We start from the raw sequence: 18,286 nt of genomic DNA, 5'->3' as shown, positions 1-18,286 counted from the left end.
GTTTTCTGAATTATTATTTTTATTGTTATTATTTAAAACATTTATTAGCCGCCTTTCTCCCTTGCGGAACTCAAGATGGCTTACAATATAAATACAACATTATAAAACACAATAAAAATAGCAATTATAGAACATATTAAGGTCATAGTTTAAAAACTCCAGTTAGGACTACCAATAATAAAAGCTAAATCAGTCAAAATGCAGCCCTAATCAGAAGTGTCTTCAGCTGCCTCCTGACAATTGAAAATAAGTAGGCCAGGTGCACCTCACTGGGGAGGTTGTTCCGTAATCATGGGGCTGCCACTAAGAAGGCCTTCTCTCATGTGCCCACCAGATGAGCTTCTTTGATTGGTGGGACAGTCAGGAGGTCCTCTCCTCCCAATCTTAATTCCCAAGCAGAAAATTATGGGAGAAGACGGTCCTTCAGATCCCCCAGTCCCTAAAGTACAAAACCAACATCTTGAATTGGGCTCGGGAGTGGATAGCTAGCCAGTGTAATTGCTGTACTATTGGGGACATATCGTCCCGATAACTGGGGCCAACTGTAGCATGAGAAATAATCCCTGTGACATTAGAGAGAGATTTGCATGGAATGATCTGTCAAAAGCTCTTCTTCTGAAACAGTGCATAGCCATAGAGTCCTCTAAGTTTCATCGTGCCAGAGAAAGTAACGTCTCCACTCTGACTCTTGATCATACAAAATAATCCTTTTGGACGTGAGCCCAGTTTTTCTCTTTTGAGCAACCAGCAACCAAGGCAAACACCTGTAGAGTCTTTTGTCTTTTATTAAACAAAGAAGATATTCTTTTTATTAAGCAAGACAGTAAAAAATAAAGATATAAAATAATTAACCCTACAGAAACTGTGGACAGGCATGTAATAAGATCAGAGTTCCTAGCATTATCTATTCATATTATAATTGATTATAATTGTTTAAAACAAATCAGGTTTTTAGCTTTTAGTCTCTGCTTTTATGGATTATCAAAAAGACCTAAAGTGCTCAGTATGTCACCAAGAGATCTTATTTCCTCTTAAACCTCTGCATTCTGAGACTTCAGCCAGAGAAATCTAATTTGCTTCTCACAGGAGTGCTTATTTATAGAGAAAATTTTCATCTTTCTGTAAGTTTGGTTCTCACAATCATGTGACTATTTCTAAATATCTGATTGGTTACCCTAAATAAAGATTGCAATACAGATGCTAATAGCCAATCAGCAAGTCCTTATGAGATCCTCTGGGATATTAAGATAAGAAGGCCAATCACAACTATTAAAAAGCAATTAATAAAGCCTTTTCCAGTAATAGTTCCAACTAACTGTCCAAGACAAAGGATGATCAAAACAACTGGTGTTCAACTTGCAAACTCAGCAAGAAAAAAGGAATGATATAATTGCTACTGCAACACAACCAGCAGTCACAACCATTCTGCACTAGCTGCAGCTTGCAAACACTCCTCAAGGATAGAGTAGATCACATTGCAGTAGTCCAGTCTAGATGTAACTAAGGCACAGATCACTGTGGCTAGAACTGACTGACCAGCAATGGATGCAGGTGAGGCACCAACCAGAGCAAATGAGACCAACCTGCCAGATAGGACTGAATCCACCGTAATACAGTGCCTCTTAATCCCAGTGCTGAGAGTCAGCTCAGTAGGATACTACTGTTGACAGTATCGAAATTGACTTTTCCTGCCACTCATACGAAAGTATACCAGCTTCACTCATCTGAATAGGGTCTTCTGCAGGTACTAACCTGCAAATGGGCAAAATCAACAGCTGCCTATACGCGTGCCTTCTCTCTTGTGGCCCCCACCTTATGGGAATAGTCTGCCTGAGATCAGGAAGGCGTTCACGCTCCAGGCTTTCAGCAAACTATGCAAAACTGAATTATTCAAGAGGGCTTTTCTATGCAGGCAATATAGTAGCACTGTACAAAATGATTCACAAAGTTACTTGGACAAATTATTAGGGACTGTGTGGCCTATACTTTTCCTTTCCATTAATGGTACAGCTCCTAGCCCATAGGCTGTGAGCTAACCACACTGAACTGCTGGGCAGAATTTTTAAAATTGTTTTATTTTATATAATTTATTTAATTGTATATATGTTTTTGTGTCTCCTAAATTCAAATAAACTCAAAATAAATTTCACTACTGTAACTGTGATAGCTGAATCACAGCCACCCAGCAGAAATTGTAGCTATAGGCATGTCTATATCAGGAATTAATTGATTGATTAGCTGTATCCTTAAGAGCTTATATCTTCTACAATAAAATAAGACATGCTCCATGGTTTCGATAGAACCAGTTCCACATCCACAGACACTCAGAGTAGGGCTTTTTAGAATAGCGCCTACTCAAAATAGCTGTGATAATACAGTGAATCTTGCTAAAAAGAAAGCTGTTCTGTAAACTGTGATAGTTAGGAAATCAATATACGGACAACAAGAATTTGAATATGTAAACTCCCAAAAAGCAGGAGAGCACACACGGTGGGCACAGAGAGCAGTGCTGTTTAGGTCCCACTGGAACAGTCTTTTTGCACTAGAGCGGGTTGTAGAAAAAGACATAATTGACAAAAGGGTATTTTCCAATCCTGGCCTCTGAAGTTTAGCATCTACATACTCAAACCAGGGATTAAGATATGAGTCATGGATAAGAAACTTAGAAGGCTACTGTCAGGAAGAGCAAAGAGAAATTTTAATTGACAGCTAAAAATTAAAGCCCATGCTTTTACCTCCAGGGAACGACTCCCCAGCTCGGCTCTAATAACAATCCCTGCCATGCAGTAAGGAACACCCATTAACTTTCTTAGAAACCAATGTGTCATGTTAACACTTATGCTTTGCTTCAATTCTGTTTTTTTCAATTTCTGGTTGGTTCTCCAACCCAGATCCTATTCATTGTTTGTTGCCTGTCCCATCCTGTTGATTGTATTGACTCACTTGTGTAATCTGCCTTGATTTCCAGTGAGAAAGGTGGACTATGAATGACATGTGTAGTTTTAAACTGTTTAATAAAACCTTTATTTAATGTGACATAACCTGTACATTTTAAAAATTGGGGCTGTTTTTGAATGGTGGCCAGGGAAATAGACAGAAGTCAGTTAGGAAAAGTCAGGGAGAAGGAAAACAAATTTTTAGTGGCAACCTTGACTGAGGAGCAATATACATTCAGAACAGGGGAAATAATATTTTCCAGTTCTAAGAGCAGCTCCACACTTGACATGGTAATAATCCTTCCTGTGTTTTACTGTTTGCTGCAAGAGGTTTATTTTTTTAAGTAAAAGTACAGGCACCCATCCTTACTTAGGATGTTTAAGGATGCACGCCTGGCCTTTAAACTTAACATTTGTGCTTCTAGAATTGTTAGAGCACTTGTTGCAAGTATGGCTCCTGAATTGCACTTCTCACATGCTGTGATATAATTATTCATCATGTGGTAAAACTGAAAGTATAAATATTTTGTTTTGCAATTTGTCATGTCTCCTACAGATTTGTAGATGACAAAATGTGGGTGACATTTTTGGAAGGGAGCTCCGCTTTGAATGTTCTGGACCAGAATGGTATTGAGGTAAGGTGAAGCTTACTAAAGTCACGTAGCTTGCTAAATAGTAATTTTGTAAGCATGTTACAATGATTTTGATTGTCTCAGTCAGTTTATGATGCATGCATTTCCAATGAATTGCTCTCACATATTTTGTGAATGTTGGAGCTCTGTTGGAGCCAAGGCCTGCTGAAAACTAGTTCCCTTGTACAACTAAATTAAGATCTAGCCATGCAGGTCTGGATCTTTGGAAATAAGGTTCCGATGATTCAGTTTGCTAGTCTTGCAAGCTGAGCTACCTAGCTGCTTTGGGGTTACCACAGAGGCAATACCTACTGTTCTGGTTTCTGAAATGAGACCAGGCTGCTCATGGGAAGCATGAGGATTCTGATTCCTTAGGTCTTAAGGTATCAGTATCTTTAACCCTGGAATTTATTCTATATTTCCATTTTATTCTGCCTTTAAGTTTGTTTTCTAATGCCACACCTTCCAAACAACTAGAATTTAAAAAGATTCAAAATCTTTCATTGCATTGTAAGGGAGAAATTTCACCACCATTTTCACTTCAACATTATAGGTGCAATTTTTTAAAAATGTAGTGATATAAACTTCTATGTAACTGCTGTGAAACTGACAAGGTTGGTTTTTCTTTGATCTAATGGAAATTCAGCTTCTTGGGAAAACAATTAACATTAATTTGAAAAGCCCAGATTGGATCAAGAGCTTGGAAGAAGAGATGGATTTGGAGAAAGTTAATTTTGGATTGCCTTCATCAACAAGTTCTACTTTGCTTTGTGAAGATGCAGATATTTCTGCAGACTACGATATGGAAGGTTTGCCAAACTCAATCTTGAATTTGTGTTATGGAAGCTGTTCTCTGTGCTTAAGCGGCATATTACTGAAATGAAACAAAATAAAAGCCACTTGGTTTGCATGTTTCCTAATGTACAATGCCACTGTTTAAGTAGCTCTTGTACCTTTAATCTGTTAACCAACAGAAGTTGCCCTATTGTTGCCATCTGTACTTTCTGTTCTTATTTTTATGGATCAGTTTATCAACATCAGGTTTTAATTGGGTCTTGTTCATTAGATCATGGCTGTAACATTGTGTTTAAAGATAGTCTGCAGTTCTCAGTGATTAAAAACAATTGAAAACTCTTCTCCCATTTAAAATTGGATGCTTAGATTTCATCCTGTCACAAAACTCATCTCCTATTTAAAATTGAATGCTAAGATTTCATCCTGTCATCCACTCTGGATTATACTTATGCTGTTTAACCCTTATAAGGATTGTGTAGAAAAGTAATTAACAATGGTTTTAATTTTTAAAGTGTCTTTGCTATACTAATTATGGTAGGATGGATGAATCTGTAGCTAATTATGGTAGGATGGTAGGATACTAATTATGGTAGGATGGATGAATCTGTAGAGTATTTTCTTTGTTTCCAGGTGATATTGATGACTACTGTGCTGAAGTAGAAGAAATCCTTCCTCAACACCTGCAGCTAGCAGCAGGTTCTTGTCTTGGGGCTTCACCTGGCTCTTCACCTCGTTCAAGCCCCTGCCAATCACCTACACTGTCCGATGGACCCCCTCCATCAAGGCCAAGCAGAACACCCAGCAAGACCCCTGGGCCTCCTATATCTTCTCAAGGTATTATCACATCTTAGAAGTGTTGTTCTCTTTACTTGAAGCTTGATTGTAAAGGGCTGTCATGTCTTAAATACCTTACAGACATATATGATTTATTTATTCCACCAAATACATATGACTATAGATGTAGGAATTCAGGTTTGAAACCCCAGATGCAGCACACGTAATATGGTTGAGTAAATTGGCACTCGTAATATGGTCGAGTAAATATGTTTGAAAAGACATAATGTAGCTTATCAATGTAAATGGCAATCAACTTCATCCTTTTATCACTACATGGTTGTGTATTCGGGCGGGGGGCTTGGTAGTGGAACATCTGCTTTGCACGTATAAGATTCCAGGGGTCCCATGTTCAACCCCCAGCATCCCCAGTTAAAAGGATCAGGGAGTAGATTATGTGAAAGGCCACTCCCAGTTGAAACAGACAGTGCTGATCTTGATTGACCACTGTTCTGACTCAGTGTAAGGCAGCCTCGTATATTAATTGTAATACCAGTAACTGGTGTTCAGAGGTATATTGCCACCGAATACAAAAATTGCATTGAGCCATTGTGGCTAATATCAATTCATCGCCCTAACCTCCATGAATTTGTCTAACTACTTTTTAAAGTCATCTTTGCTTCTGTCTGTAATGAGATCCGGTGGCAGTGGGTTCCACAAGTGAATTACACATTGTGTGAATGGCTTTCTTTTGGTGTATTCTCAACGTACCTCTGTTGGAAGAATGGAAGCAGTGAACAACATTAAATGGTGTTACCATGTTTACCTGAAAGAAGAAGACCCTGAATGTAAGATGGCCCCTTCCCTCAAAAAGAAAAAGCAGCTCTACAATTCAGCTGACGAGGGTGGAGGCCAGCCTGTCTCTGACTCCATGTCTTTTGGCACAAGCCAGAAGGTGTGCAGAGAACATACCCATCAGCTAGGTCATATGGTCTGTGGGACCAGAAGGTCTTTCTAGAAAGGTGTGGTGCATCGCTGTGCCAGACAGATGGGTCAGGGCAACAGCCCCTGACAATTCATACCTGAACTTAAGATCTCCCCCTTTTTTGAGTTAATATGGTAAAATAGCAAAATGATTTGTATAAGCAAGCCAAGCCGTCTGCCCCAAAGGAAGATGTGAGCTGGAGAAGGAGTAATGTCACAAGAGTTACTAGTCAATTTGTGAGGACTCTAAAATTGTGGAAGGGCTCCATCCTGAGGTTGGGGTCCATCCTGAGGTTTTATTACAGTAGGGGAGGTCACCTCATAGAGCCAGCCATAAAATTATTTAAAAGTAAGGTCATTGCTCATCTCCTATATGGAGCAGAAGTTTGGGGATGGAAAGAAGACAATATTGTGAATATAGAAACAATTCAAAATTCATTCCTGAGGCGTATCCTGGTCCTTCCTAAGGGTACTCCAACCGCTCTGATTAGAGCTGAAACAGGCTTACCATCTCTTAGGGCCCACATCCATCTTGAGGTTCTAAAACTATTTAAAAAGTATAGAGTGGACAGATCAAACTCATTTAGCAAACTGTCCTTTGATATTATGCTCTCAAGGGACCCAGCACGATCAGGTTTTATAAACTATTAACCCAGTACTCCATCCCCGATGACCTTCTAAGACTTTCAGCAGCGAACTTTCAGCAGCTAACACAGGTATGATGCCCTGTTTGACAGGGCGTTAATTCAGAAGGCACAGTCTGCTCCATGGTTCAAATTACTTAAAAGTGACCACCTTAGAGCCCAGTATCTAGCTAAGGTTTCAAATTATAACCTTAGAGCTGCGTTTTCTGCTCTACGCTTTGAAACCATGCCAACGGCTGTTTTAGTTGGGCGGTACAAGCAAATCCCCAAGGATCAACGCTTGTGTATCTGCAATACCTGTGTGCAGGAGGCTTTACCCCATTATTTACTCCATTGCCCACTATGCACAGCCCAGGACTAAGTTTCTGGATGGGCTACTAGTAGGTACAAACCTCCACTCAGAAAAGGAGAAAATCATGTTCTTGCTGTCTGACTCCAATGAGTATATTTCTCATAGAACATCATTGTTTGCTCTGGCAGCAAGGAAAATAAGAGCTAAGATAGTTAGGTCTAGAGCAGAATCCCACAAATGATGTTGTTTTGGGTGCTTCGTATCCATGTTAACCCTACTAGATTTTATTTTCTTGTACATTTCTTTTTAAAATATTGTATTACTCTGTGGATGATGTTTTGTGAAGGCCTATGGCCACATACAAATAAATTTCTCACCTAAAATTGTGGAACGGCTGATCTAAAGAGGTCTTAGTCTTAGGTTTCTAAACAAAATACAAGGCGATTTTGATATGGCTTTTCAGGTCCTTTTATACTTTTTCCATAGTGCAAGGTACTTCAAACCGATGCTTGACTTGACTGTTCAGTGTTTATCATCTGAATTTGTTTTAAAGAGTTTCTATTTTGGATTTGTGAACTATTTGGCCATTTAACTCTCCATACTTGTAGCAAACAAAAATATTCTTGTACATGAGTGTAATTTAGTATGAATGACCATCTTCAGGTTCTCCAATTGATTTTCAACCAATTACTCAACAAAGAGAGACAATTCAAAGTTTAGAACCCAAACGCCCACCTCCGCCTCGTCCGGGGGCACCTCCTGCTCGTCCTGCTCCACCTCAGAGGCCCCCTCCGCCATCAGGTAAGATTTGAAATATGAAAATGGTACCTTAAGAGAGTTTTTTAATGGTAAACTAGCTTGAATTAAATATATTTTAATAGAAATTCCCCTGTCTGCTGAGGCAGTTCTACCTCAGTGATTAAAATAGCTTTCTTTAACTGTTTTATTAATGTGGCTACTTAATTTAATACACAGCTAAATTACTTTGCTAGATGTCTATGTTGAAGCTGCTTTGTGTTCAATGTGCTGATGTTCACAGCTGTTGTAATCTTAGGTGTGGTGTGAGAGCACAAGTTCTTCGAGGAATTAATGTGGGGCAGATAGACCATTAAAGTTACCAGGAAAATTGCTGGCGGGCTGCTTTCCCTGGGGATACTTTATGGGAACTTTTAACGGGGGCCCGGAGAAGCACCTATCCCTGAGATTATCTCAGTGGGAGCCCTGGCAGCCCATCAGCACAGCCTCATCCTTGGTCTCCCCCGCTGACAGGCTGCGGTGAGGCTGAGAGTGCAGCAGGAGGGACTCTGTAGCCAAGGCAGGCGGAGAGCCCAACCAGCTTCCAGTCAGCCAGCAGAAAGCCACCTCCCCCACCCAACACAGCCAAAGCTGGCTAGAAGAGAAGATGGCCCACTTTCTGGCTCAGCCACCATCCTGGCAATTGCTTGGGCCAGGCCAAAGGGGAAATGGACATGGCTGTGCATTTGCCAGAGCTAAAGTGATTCTGGGAAAGGTAGAGATGGCAAGATTGCATCCCTAGCAACAGCACAGGCATGTTGGTGTCTCTGGCCTATCCCATGTGGTTGCCAGGTAGATGGCTGAGCCAGGAAACAAGCCTTCTTCTCCCTCAGTTAGTTGGCTCTTCAGATAACTCAGGTAGAAGTGGTGGCCTTCCATCCCATTTGGGAGCTAACCAGGTACTCTCCCTGCTTTGGCTTCAGATTTTCTACCCTGATGCAGGTGGGTGGGGAGGGAACACTATAATGCCCTTTTGGGGAGCTGTTTTAGATTCCCTATTTTAACTATAAAGTCTTGACACTTTTTCTAATACTTCTCTTTCAATTGTTACTTTTTCTTTACTGCTGCATTTATTTCTTACTCCTAAGGGGGTAAAAGTCCTGCACCTGCTAGAAAGGAATTTGGAGGTAAAGATTATATTCAGCATTGACTCAAATAATTAGCTAAATATTTGTGGCAGTTAAAATATATTCCCTTCAGAACTTGTTAACCTTTGTTAAAAGCAAACATCAAAAAACACTGTAGTTAACAAATGAGAAAAACATTATCACTGGGAATAATGAAGGTGATAACTGTCTTCATTCAGAAAATCTATCAAGCAATGATTTAGAAAATTAGAGAAGAATCTCAGGTTCATGTCTACCCTGAAATGGTGCAACTTTGCTTGCAATGTGTCTGTTTGGTGTTACCATTTATAGTCTTGATACGTGACCCTGTGAATGAAGTGTCTGAATTGAGCCTCTGAGCAGCATATTCATTCCTTAATGGGGCGGGGGAGAGGAATATATTAGAAGAAAGGGAATATCCCTTAATGTTCTAGGAATGCCCCCAAATAGGTAGAACAACAGGGCGGTAAAGGGCTACAGTCTTCCAGCAGTTTTTGATCCTCCAGTGCCTGGGGCTAGGTTGTCCTTCCACTTCTTGTCAAGTAAAAGACAAATATTTAGAATGAGCATATGGGCGAATGAATCAGCTACTTGGGGAGCTTTAAAAAGTATAGCAGGGAATCTAATGAAACAGTGGCTGCAGGATGGTGGAAACTGATTTTATGTGTAACCCATCATATGAAAAAGAATTAATTATTCTAATTCACACTAAGTATCCATGTTCAGGAGCTTCTTCTATGACTAACGTTAATGGAAAAGCCTACTTGTGGGTAGTCCTGTGGACACATTGGAAGACACATCGTCGAGATTGAAATTTTGTTTAGGATATAAATGTGATCCTCTCATTGAAACTTAAAACTAAGGCTAGTAAACTCACCTTGCTTGCTTGTTCTTCATACTATGAGAATGCACAGTGCTATTTTATCACTGTTGTAAAAACCCTTGCACATTTGTATTCTGTTTGTTCTTCCCTTGTTATAATCTGCTGCATTCACTATACAACATGCCATTTTCTGCTTTTCTTTGATAAGGTGCTGGTGCCCCTCCCAGCCCTGTTGTAGCTAGGAGAGAAGAAGGTAACAATCTTTCTAGTGTCAAAATTAGCTTTTAAAATTATATTCTTATTTTCATGATCACTGTCTATTTTCATCGCTTAAATATTTACACTTGCTAATTTACACTGCTAGTATTTTGAAATATTTGTTGCATCATTTGTGACAAAGGGAATTGTGTGTTTGTTCAAGAATTAAACATAGAAGGGTATCGGTTAGGATCCTCTGAACCCTAAGTAGAGCAGAGTCCATAAAATGGATCTTTGCTGTCTCCCCATTCTCCCTGAGCTGCTGTTATCTTGCAAATTTCTTTGTAAGTGGAATTTGAAACGACTCAAATTGGATGCCTTGTGAACATAAAATCTATCGCTTTAAAACAGGGTTCTATATGCCTATACAGTTAGGAGAATTTCAGCACTTTCCTGGAACATGTATGTTGTTTCATAACTGCTTAGAATAGAGCATACCAGTTAAAGCAGTGTGAAAACATAGGTCAAATGTGCCATTCCATGAGTAGGCATATTCTGATCACAGAAGGGCTATTCATACATGTTGCACTTGAGCACTGGTGAGAAAAGAGAACTATATCTAAAGAGTTTGTGGGAAGAATATCATTCTGCTTACCCATATCAGAAAGGGTATTGAGCCTATCTAGTAGAGCTCTTTCCGAACACACTCGCTCAGGCATTTGCAGAACAGTGCTGCTCATTTAATGCAATAATGTTAACACTAGTTATACAATAACTTGTGGTGGTACAAAAAATCTAGCAGTATAAATATGCAGTATAGAAGCATTGTCAATGTTTTATTCTAAACATCAGTTATGCATATTTTAATGTAATCAATTTAATAATAAATTTAACCCATAGTTAAATTGTGTGTTTTTTAAATTTTCTTCATCTATCAAAGCTCAAAAAAGCCCTGGACTACAAAGGAAAGAGATAGGTACTATATATTAGTGTGTTAAATAATTATTGGATTACAGAGAACCTGAACTTGGAAATATATTTCTAACTGAATAAATTTCTACCTTTTGTTGCAGTTCATAGTTCGTCACCAACTGGATTAACAAGCATAGGGACTTCGGCACCCAGTACTTGTAGACCGGTAGGCATTCATACTTTGGGATGTTACTAACTTTCCCTAAAGATCTGGAAAAAAGAATCCCACTAAACTTAATTCTTATGTTCTACTAAAGTATTTCAGATTAAGAGATGCTAGTCTCTTTGGGTACACTTCCATATACCGTATATACCCGTGTATAAGCCGACCCGCGTATAAGCCGAGGTGCCTAATTTCTCCCCAAAAATGGGGAAAAATTAGGCACCCGCGTATAAGCCGAGGGTCGGCTTATAACCCCTCCCCCCCCCCCCCCGCAGACTTACCTTCTGGGCTCCTGGCAGTGGGAAACTGCAGATCCGGCGGGGGTGGCCTTCCTGCAGCTGCAGGAGGCCCCCCCCCCAGGCCACTCCTGGCGGCGGGAAGTGGTGCGGCCCGGCGGGGGCGGCGGAGCAGCCTCCCCGCTGCCGCAGAGAGCCTTTAGAGGCCTCTCCCGGCCGGGAGATGGCGGCGGGGGGGGCAGAGCGCCCTCCCCGCGGCCGCAGAGGGCCTCTAGAGGCCTCTCCCGGCAGAGAAAAGATGGCGGCGGTAAGTTCCCCCCTCCCTCCTCCCTCCTCCCTTCCCCCTCTACCGTATTGACCCGCGTATAAGCCGAGGCCGGCTTTTTCAGCCCTTTTTTTGGGCTGAAAAACTCGGCTTATACGCGAGTATATACGGTAAGTGTGGTGTAGTGTTTAAGAGTGGTGGGCTAAGACTGGAGGAATCTGGGTTCAAATCCACACGGTTAAGGTTCTTACTGCATGACCTTGGCACTCTCCGCCTAGCCTACCTCACAGGGTGACTGTTGTGATAAAATTGAAGAGATAAGAACCATGTTTGCTGCTTTGAACTTTTTGGAGAAACAGCAGAATAAAAATGTGTTAGATACAGAATTCTAATCTCTGTTTCCAAATACCGGTATTAAAAGGCAGGCACTTTGTCTTGATTGCTCACTTACAAATCTTTAGTAATAATACAGTTTAATACATTTCCCCAGTGACTTACAGATGATTAAAAGGTGTCAACCAAAACTGTAATCCTTTTCTTTACTCATAGCCATCTAAAATGAATATATTCGAAGCCATTAATATTGTTACATTAAAATCATGTTCCGATTTCGGGATCACCCTTCAGGTGGGGGAAGGCTCTACAAACAGAACGATCTATGTATCCCTGTGGTATTTTATATAATTGTTCTCTTCCAGGCACAGTTCAAAGTGCTGTTCATAGTACCTACAAACTTCTAAGTGACTTAAGCCCAACATAGCTTAGATCAGGGGTGGGCAACCTTTCTGACCCAAATGCCAAAAAAATGAAATCTCTTATAAAGGTGCTGGTATACAACAACAGGAAGGTTGTTGTACCCGGCAAGCCTAGCACAGACAGCTTCGGGTGGATTCAGCTGGTGGCTTTGCAAATCTGTAACACAGTGATGGACATAAGCCATACCTGCTGCCGTCACCCATACCATTGACCCCAGCAGTGTGGCCAGTGCCTTGTTTGGGTGGAGACCTGGCCCTGGGTGCCCAATCAAAAGGGTCTGATGTTCCACTGTTGGCGCAAGTACCCCTGCCTTAGATGCTGTCTCCATTTGTCTCTTTGCAATCTCTGAGATTCCCAGTGAACCCCTTTTGATGGTACCTTCTTCATCAATGCAAAGGCCAAGTAAGGGCCAAACTAGACATGACCAAGGCACCATCTCTGTCTGCCCTGTTCAGGTGTAAATTACAGGGTGTCAATCTAGTTTTCCCGTGAAAGGAAGGGTGTGGGTTAGAGTTCTGTGGTCTTTACTCCAGTACGTTTCTCTCAGGATAAACAGCAGATCATGGGGAGGAGGTAAGATACAATGTCCTTCATGCCATGCCTCACTGTTATACTGAAATTAAACATCATGAGAAATACATAAGCATAGGTCAGATACATGAACGGTGGACTTGACTGCTCTGTCACATCTAGTTTAGCCTAAGTGATGAGTTGTTACTTCCTGCTATGGAATTCCATCATTGCTAGCTTGTCAAACTCCAAGTCTGAGGCCCTTAGGAAGGATGTTTTAGCTGGCCTTTGGGAATTGGGGCTAAAACTGGAAAGAAAGGGGAGTCTCAAAGAATAGTTGTACTTAGTTTGGTAACTTTTTTTGCTATTGACACCAGTTCCAAGCCTTGCAGAAGGGACAGGCTACATATTTTAAAAGAAACTGTATAATCTTCAGAAAAATATTCCCTGTACATTGTTTAATGCTTATGGTAAACGTAATATGGATCCATCTTTCAAGTTTACTTCCAGAAACTATTTCTGCTGATATGATCTTGACATTTATATTGTAGTAACTTTCAAATAAAAAACATGTCATAGTCTACAAACAGAACAAAACTTAGATAAAAATACTTTTTAAATGATAGAAAGAATTCTTCTGATTCCCCTGTATCATTGTCTTGTGTCAGCAGGTAAAGACATTTCTGTTTGGTCTGGTGTTCCTTTGCTTGGCTAATTGTTGTTTGTAATTGTTGCGCATATTGTGTGTGTATTTAAAGCTTATTATAATGTTTTGTTTTTTGCTTAACCAGAGCTTCTTCTAACTCTTCCAAGGAGATTGGTGCTTCCAAGGAATCCTTTTGAGCTGATGATAACTTCTTAAGATTAATAGATTGAAGGAAGTTTTCCATCTTCTTATTCGAGATCTCATCCTTATGATATAGTTTAGAATAGAAAAATAAAAATTCTTTCTGAATATCTGTCGTAGTATAAATTGGTCCTTTTTGTGTTTGTATTTTGGCTATGATCTTTTTTTGAAACGAGTCTCTTAGCTGGGTTGCCAAAAATTTACCTGGACGGTTTGCATGCTCAAAATATTTTTGCTTTGCACATTTCAATGACTTGTTCATATCTTCTAAAACTACCATATTTAGCTGGTGTTTAAGGACATTTATTTTCTGTAAAATAGTATTTCTTTGGATTTCTTGAGATTCAATAAGAAGGTCTTGTTCTAATTTTTGTAAATCCCAAAGTATACTGTTAGTTGATTGTAACTGTTGTTTTTTCCATGCAGTGTGTTTTTGGATCATAAATCCTCTAATCACTGCTTTAAAAGCGTCCCAAACTGTATTTAAAGTAGTTTCTCCATTCATGTTTATTTCAAAAAAGTCTTTAATAAGAGCGTGCAATTCTGTTTGAATGTTCTCATCTTTCAAGAGTCTGTCATTTAGCCTCCATTTGTCTATTATTCCACTCAAAAGAAATTGGGTTGTGGTCAGAAAAAGTTCTTGGTATAATGTGTACTTTACGTAGTTGTGTAAAAATAGACTTGCTTGCCCAAATCATATCTATTCTTGACTGTGAATCATGTCTTGCTGAATAAAAGGTAAATTCTTTAGCTGTAGTATTCATTGTTCTCCAGATGTCCTGAAGTTCAAAATCACTCATCATTTGAAAAAATGTTTTGGGGAGACATCCCTCTTTATCATCTTTAGCTTTAGATTTCTTGTCCAAGGTAGGTGAAATGACTCCATCAATAAGACCTGTTCATCAGCGTATTGGAGCAAAGGTTCATGTAGTTGTTTATAAAATACTGCCTTTCCTTCATTTGGTGAATAAATCCCAGCAATCAATGATTTTTGTCCCATTATTTTTATTCTGATTATCACAATTCTGCCTTCTTCATCCTTGTATACAAGTTCTGGAGCCAAGTTAGGTTGTGCATATATAGCCGTGTTGGCGAACCTATGGCACGGGTGCCACTTCCGGCACGCATAGCCCTTTCTGCCGGCACGCACGGTTCCTCCAAGCCGCTGGCCTTTCCGGCTCTGCCCCACCCCGGATGGGGGAGGCTGTAGCCCAGGGGTGGGGAACCTCCGACATCATTGGCAGTGGCCCCAGGACTCTCCCACAGAAGCTGCCGCCATTGCCGCCGCTGGAGCGTGCGCGGCCAGCCAGGCGGGTGGGAGAGCAGGGAACAGAAGCCGAGCGCTCACACTCGGCATGGCCAGCGGCTTCTCCGGCGCCCTCTGGGCCTGTCGGGCGGAGGGCATGGCTGGTCAGTGGGTGCGAAGGAGGCGCCCTCTGCCCCACCCTGCTCGCCTCTCACAAGCCTGCCGCCGCGCCCCACCGAGTGGCAAATCCAAGGCAAAACCTCCCATGCATAAATGGCCTCTTTCTTTTTCTGTCTCCCTCTGTCCTTTTCTTTCTCTCCCTTGCTCCATTTCTTTCTCCCTTTCTCTCTCTTTTTCTTTCTTTCTCTCCCTCCCTCCCTTCCCTTTCCCCCTCCCTTCCCTTCTTTCCTTCCTTCCTTCCTTCTTTCCCTCCAGCGGCTTCTCCGGCGCCTTCTGGGTCTGTGCGGGCGGAGGGGCGTGCAGTCCTATTCCACCTTTGAAGCGCCCACAAGCTATCCTCCAAACACCTTTCCATTTGTCTTGATATGTAGAGAGAAAACACTAAGGAACTAGTTGCCAATCTCCAGGTACTAGCTGGAGATCTGCTATTACAGGTGATCTCCAACCAATAGAGATCAGTTCCCCTGGAAAAAATTGCCACTTTGGCAATTGGACTCTTTGGCACGGAAGTCCTTCCCCAAACCCCGCCCTCCTCAGGCGCCACCCCAAAAACCTCCCACTCATGGCGAAGAGGAACTTGGCAACCCTAGCCTCTCCCTCTGGGCCCCCTCTGGGGGTGGTATTCAGGTTACATTGCCGCATTGGCACTCGGCGATAAATAAGTGGGTTTTTGGTTGCAGTTTGGGCACTCGGTCTCTAAAAGGTTCGCCATCACTGATATATAGCCACTCCTCTGGTTTTTGTTTTAGATGATGATATAAACACTTGACCCAGCATCTTCCTTTCCAAGTATTTTTTATCTTTTCTGGCTATATGAGTTTCTTGTAAACACATTAATGTATATTTTTGTTTATGCAAAAGTTTAAAAATCCTTTCCCCTTTGATTTTTTCATTCAGTCCATTCACATTCCATGAAATTGCTTTAGCCATTATGATGCTTGTCCTCCAACTGCTCCCTGTAAAGAGAGATCTTCTTCTTGTTGTTTTTCTTCTCTCTCTCCAGGAGAGGAGCCCCCTAGGTCTTTTCTGTACTTTCTCATAAATTTTCCAACATCAGCTAATGAGTTGATAGTGATTCTAACCCCTTCGTACAAAAAAGTTAGGCCTTGTGGTAATATCCAGTGGTATTTTATTCCATTTTTTCTTAACGTTGCTGTGAAATCTTTGTAGATATTTCTCTTTGACATCAGATGTCGAGGGATGTCTTTTAAAAAAGATGGACTCCACCTATAGACATTGGAGAATCATAGTGTAACTGCATAATATCATCGTTCATTCTGATGTCATAAAGGTGATCATAACATCTCTTGGCTTAGATTTCTTTAGCCTTGCTGGTAAAGGAATCCTGTAAATCCTATTTATTGCATGATCTAAGGCCTGTTCTTCCATTTGGGTTAAGCCAGCTAATGTCTTTATTAAAATTCCTCTATCAGCTCCATATTCTTCAGACTGATTACGTATGTGAAGATTAGTCTCTCTGACTCTCATATCCATCATTGCCAGCTGATCTTTAGTGGATTCATCCTGGGAATGTATTGCATCAATCTGTTTTTCATGACTTTCTAATTTTTTTTTGTCCTCCTTCTGTAACTTTTTAAACTGATGTATCCAATGTTTTCATTTCCGCTTAAATTGTAGTGACTTGGGTCTTCACATCTTTAATTTCTCCTGTCATTGTATCCAGTTTTTGAGTGCTGGATTGGGTAAAAGTATTCAGCATTGTAGTTAGTTGGTCCATCTGTTTTGATAGCTGCTCTTGTTTTTTGGACAGCTGATCATACTGTTTAGTATTTGATTCATTTTGTTTGGCAAACATCTCTGTAATTTTCTTATCCATGACGACTTCTTGAGTGGGTTCTTTACCTTTAGACAATGCAGGTGAAACAGTATGAATGGATCCTGACTTTTGGCAAGGTGCTGACATTTGGCATTAGACGTTTAAAGCTTATTATAATGTTTTGATTGCCACCTTAGGGACCCTGAGTTGGGTGGAAAGGTGGTATAAAAATGTTCTAAATAAATAATAGCCAGAAAACTGTACAAGGGGTCAATAGGTGATCACTGAAGCTCCCAAGTTAACGCCATGATTGAATTTCTGCTCTTGATATATTTCAGACTATTCCTCCCCGAGCTGGAGTAATTAGTGCACCATTGAGCCATGCCCGTTCACCTGTAGGAAGACAAACACCTGAACTCCAACCCAAACCAGCAGAACCACAAAGAGGTATATCGTGTCTTTTTAAAAAAATTCTCTGTAAACTAGTTACTATGCAATTAAATGTCTAAATCTGTTGGCCAAGCCAGTTTTCTCTTTTGCCTAAGGAGTTCTATTTTGTTCATAATGACCTTATGAAATCTCTAAATGTTCGGAATAGGTGCATACCTAAGGGCTTAGGCTGGAGTAACTCTCCTTAGGAATGCACTGTAAGTCTTACATCCATTTTGAAGATATGAGTAAACTTCCAGTCATACTCCTGCAACAAAGATAGGTTGCTTATCTAACTGATGGTAAGAGTTTGACTTGATAGAGTAGGAAGACACTTATTCCTCCTTTCGGAACATGTGCAGAAAGGGAAAATCCTTGGCGAACATTCTGAAGCTGCTTCTGCGTCAGGAGTAGAATCCATGTGAAGGACTGCATAAATACCACACAGAAGAGATTACTGTTCTACTACAAAGATAAGGTTCTGGAAATTTGTGGCACCCTGCTGGATTTTCTTATATTAAAACTGTCGGCAAGAGTGCACATCAGCTGTTGATAGAACTTCATATCTTTGGGCAGGGGTGCACATGTCTTTCAAAAGCATAGAAAAAATTGGCATTGGTGAACTGGATTAGCGACCCTATTAAGTGCTTTTCATGAATTCATATAGTCTGTAAAAGATGTTTAATAACGACTTGAACGTGCACCTAGTGTATTAAAATCAGTACCATTAAAAACAGTGGGAAGATTACCATTGACTATAATGACACCCCCCATACTTGTCCCTGTATGCATGGCTCTGTAAGGATACACTTAAAATTACTTTTAAAAGATAATTAAATTACAGAAGCATGGGTACATGAGAATATACCATATGTATTCATGGCTTTTCTAGGCTAATCTTATCACCTCCACCTCCTTGGAGGCAA

General features: G+C 40.7%; 1 protein-coding gene across 9 annotated transcripts in view; it reads left to right on the top strand.

Moving 5' to 3' along the window:
- SYNJ1 (synaptojanin 1) overlaps positions 1-18,286 on the top strand; it is a 79,188-nt gene that overhangs the window by 49,505 nt on the left and 11,397 nt on the right. For 8 of the 9 annotated variants that reach the window (XM_056858920.1, XM_056858921.1, XM_056858919.1 and 5 more), the window contains 8 exons: positions 3,493-3,571; positions 4,215-4,377; positions 4,994-5,197; positions 7,721-7,858; positions 8,941-8,979; positions 9,990-10,034; positions 11,053-11,117; positions 17,270-17,378. In XM_056858920.1, coding sequence (XP_056714898.1) covers positions 3,493-3,571; positions 4,215-4,377; positions 4,994-5,197; positions 7,721-7,858; positions 8,941-8,979; positions 9,990-10,034; positions 11,053-11,117; positions 17,270-17,378 — 842 coding nt within the window. The remainder of the gene's footprint in view (positions 1-3,492; positions 3,572-4,214; positions 4,378-4,993; positions 5,198-7,720; positions 7,859-8,940; positions 8,980-9,989; positions 10,035-11,052; positions 11,118-17,269; positions 17,379-18,286) is intronic. The other variant, XM_056858923.1, reaches the window with a different exon arrangement.

The sequence above is a fragment of the Euleptes europaea genome, chromosome 12 (genome assembly GCF_029931775.1).
Source record: "Euleptes europaea isolate rEulEur1 chromosome 12, rEulEur1.hap1, whole genome shotgun sequence".
In the NCBI taxonomy this organism is placed as follows: Eukaryota; Metazoa; Chordata; class Lepidosauria; order Squamata; family Sphaerodactylidae; genus Euleptes; species Euleptes europaea.
This window is presented reverse-complemented; position numbering and strand designations above follow the sequence as displayed.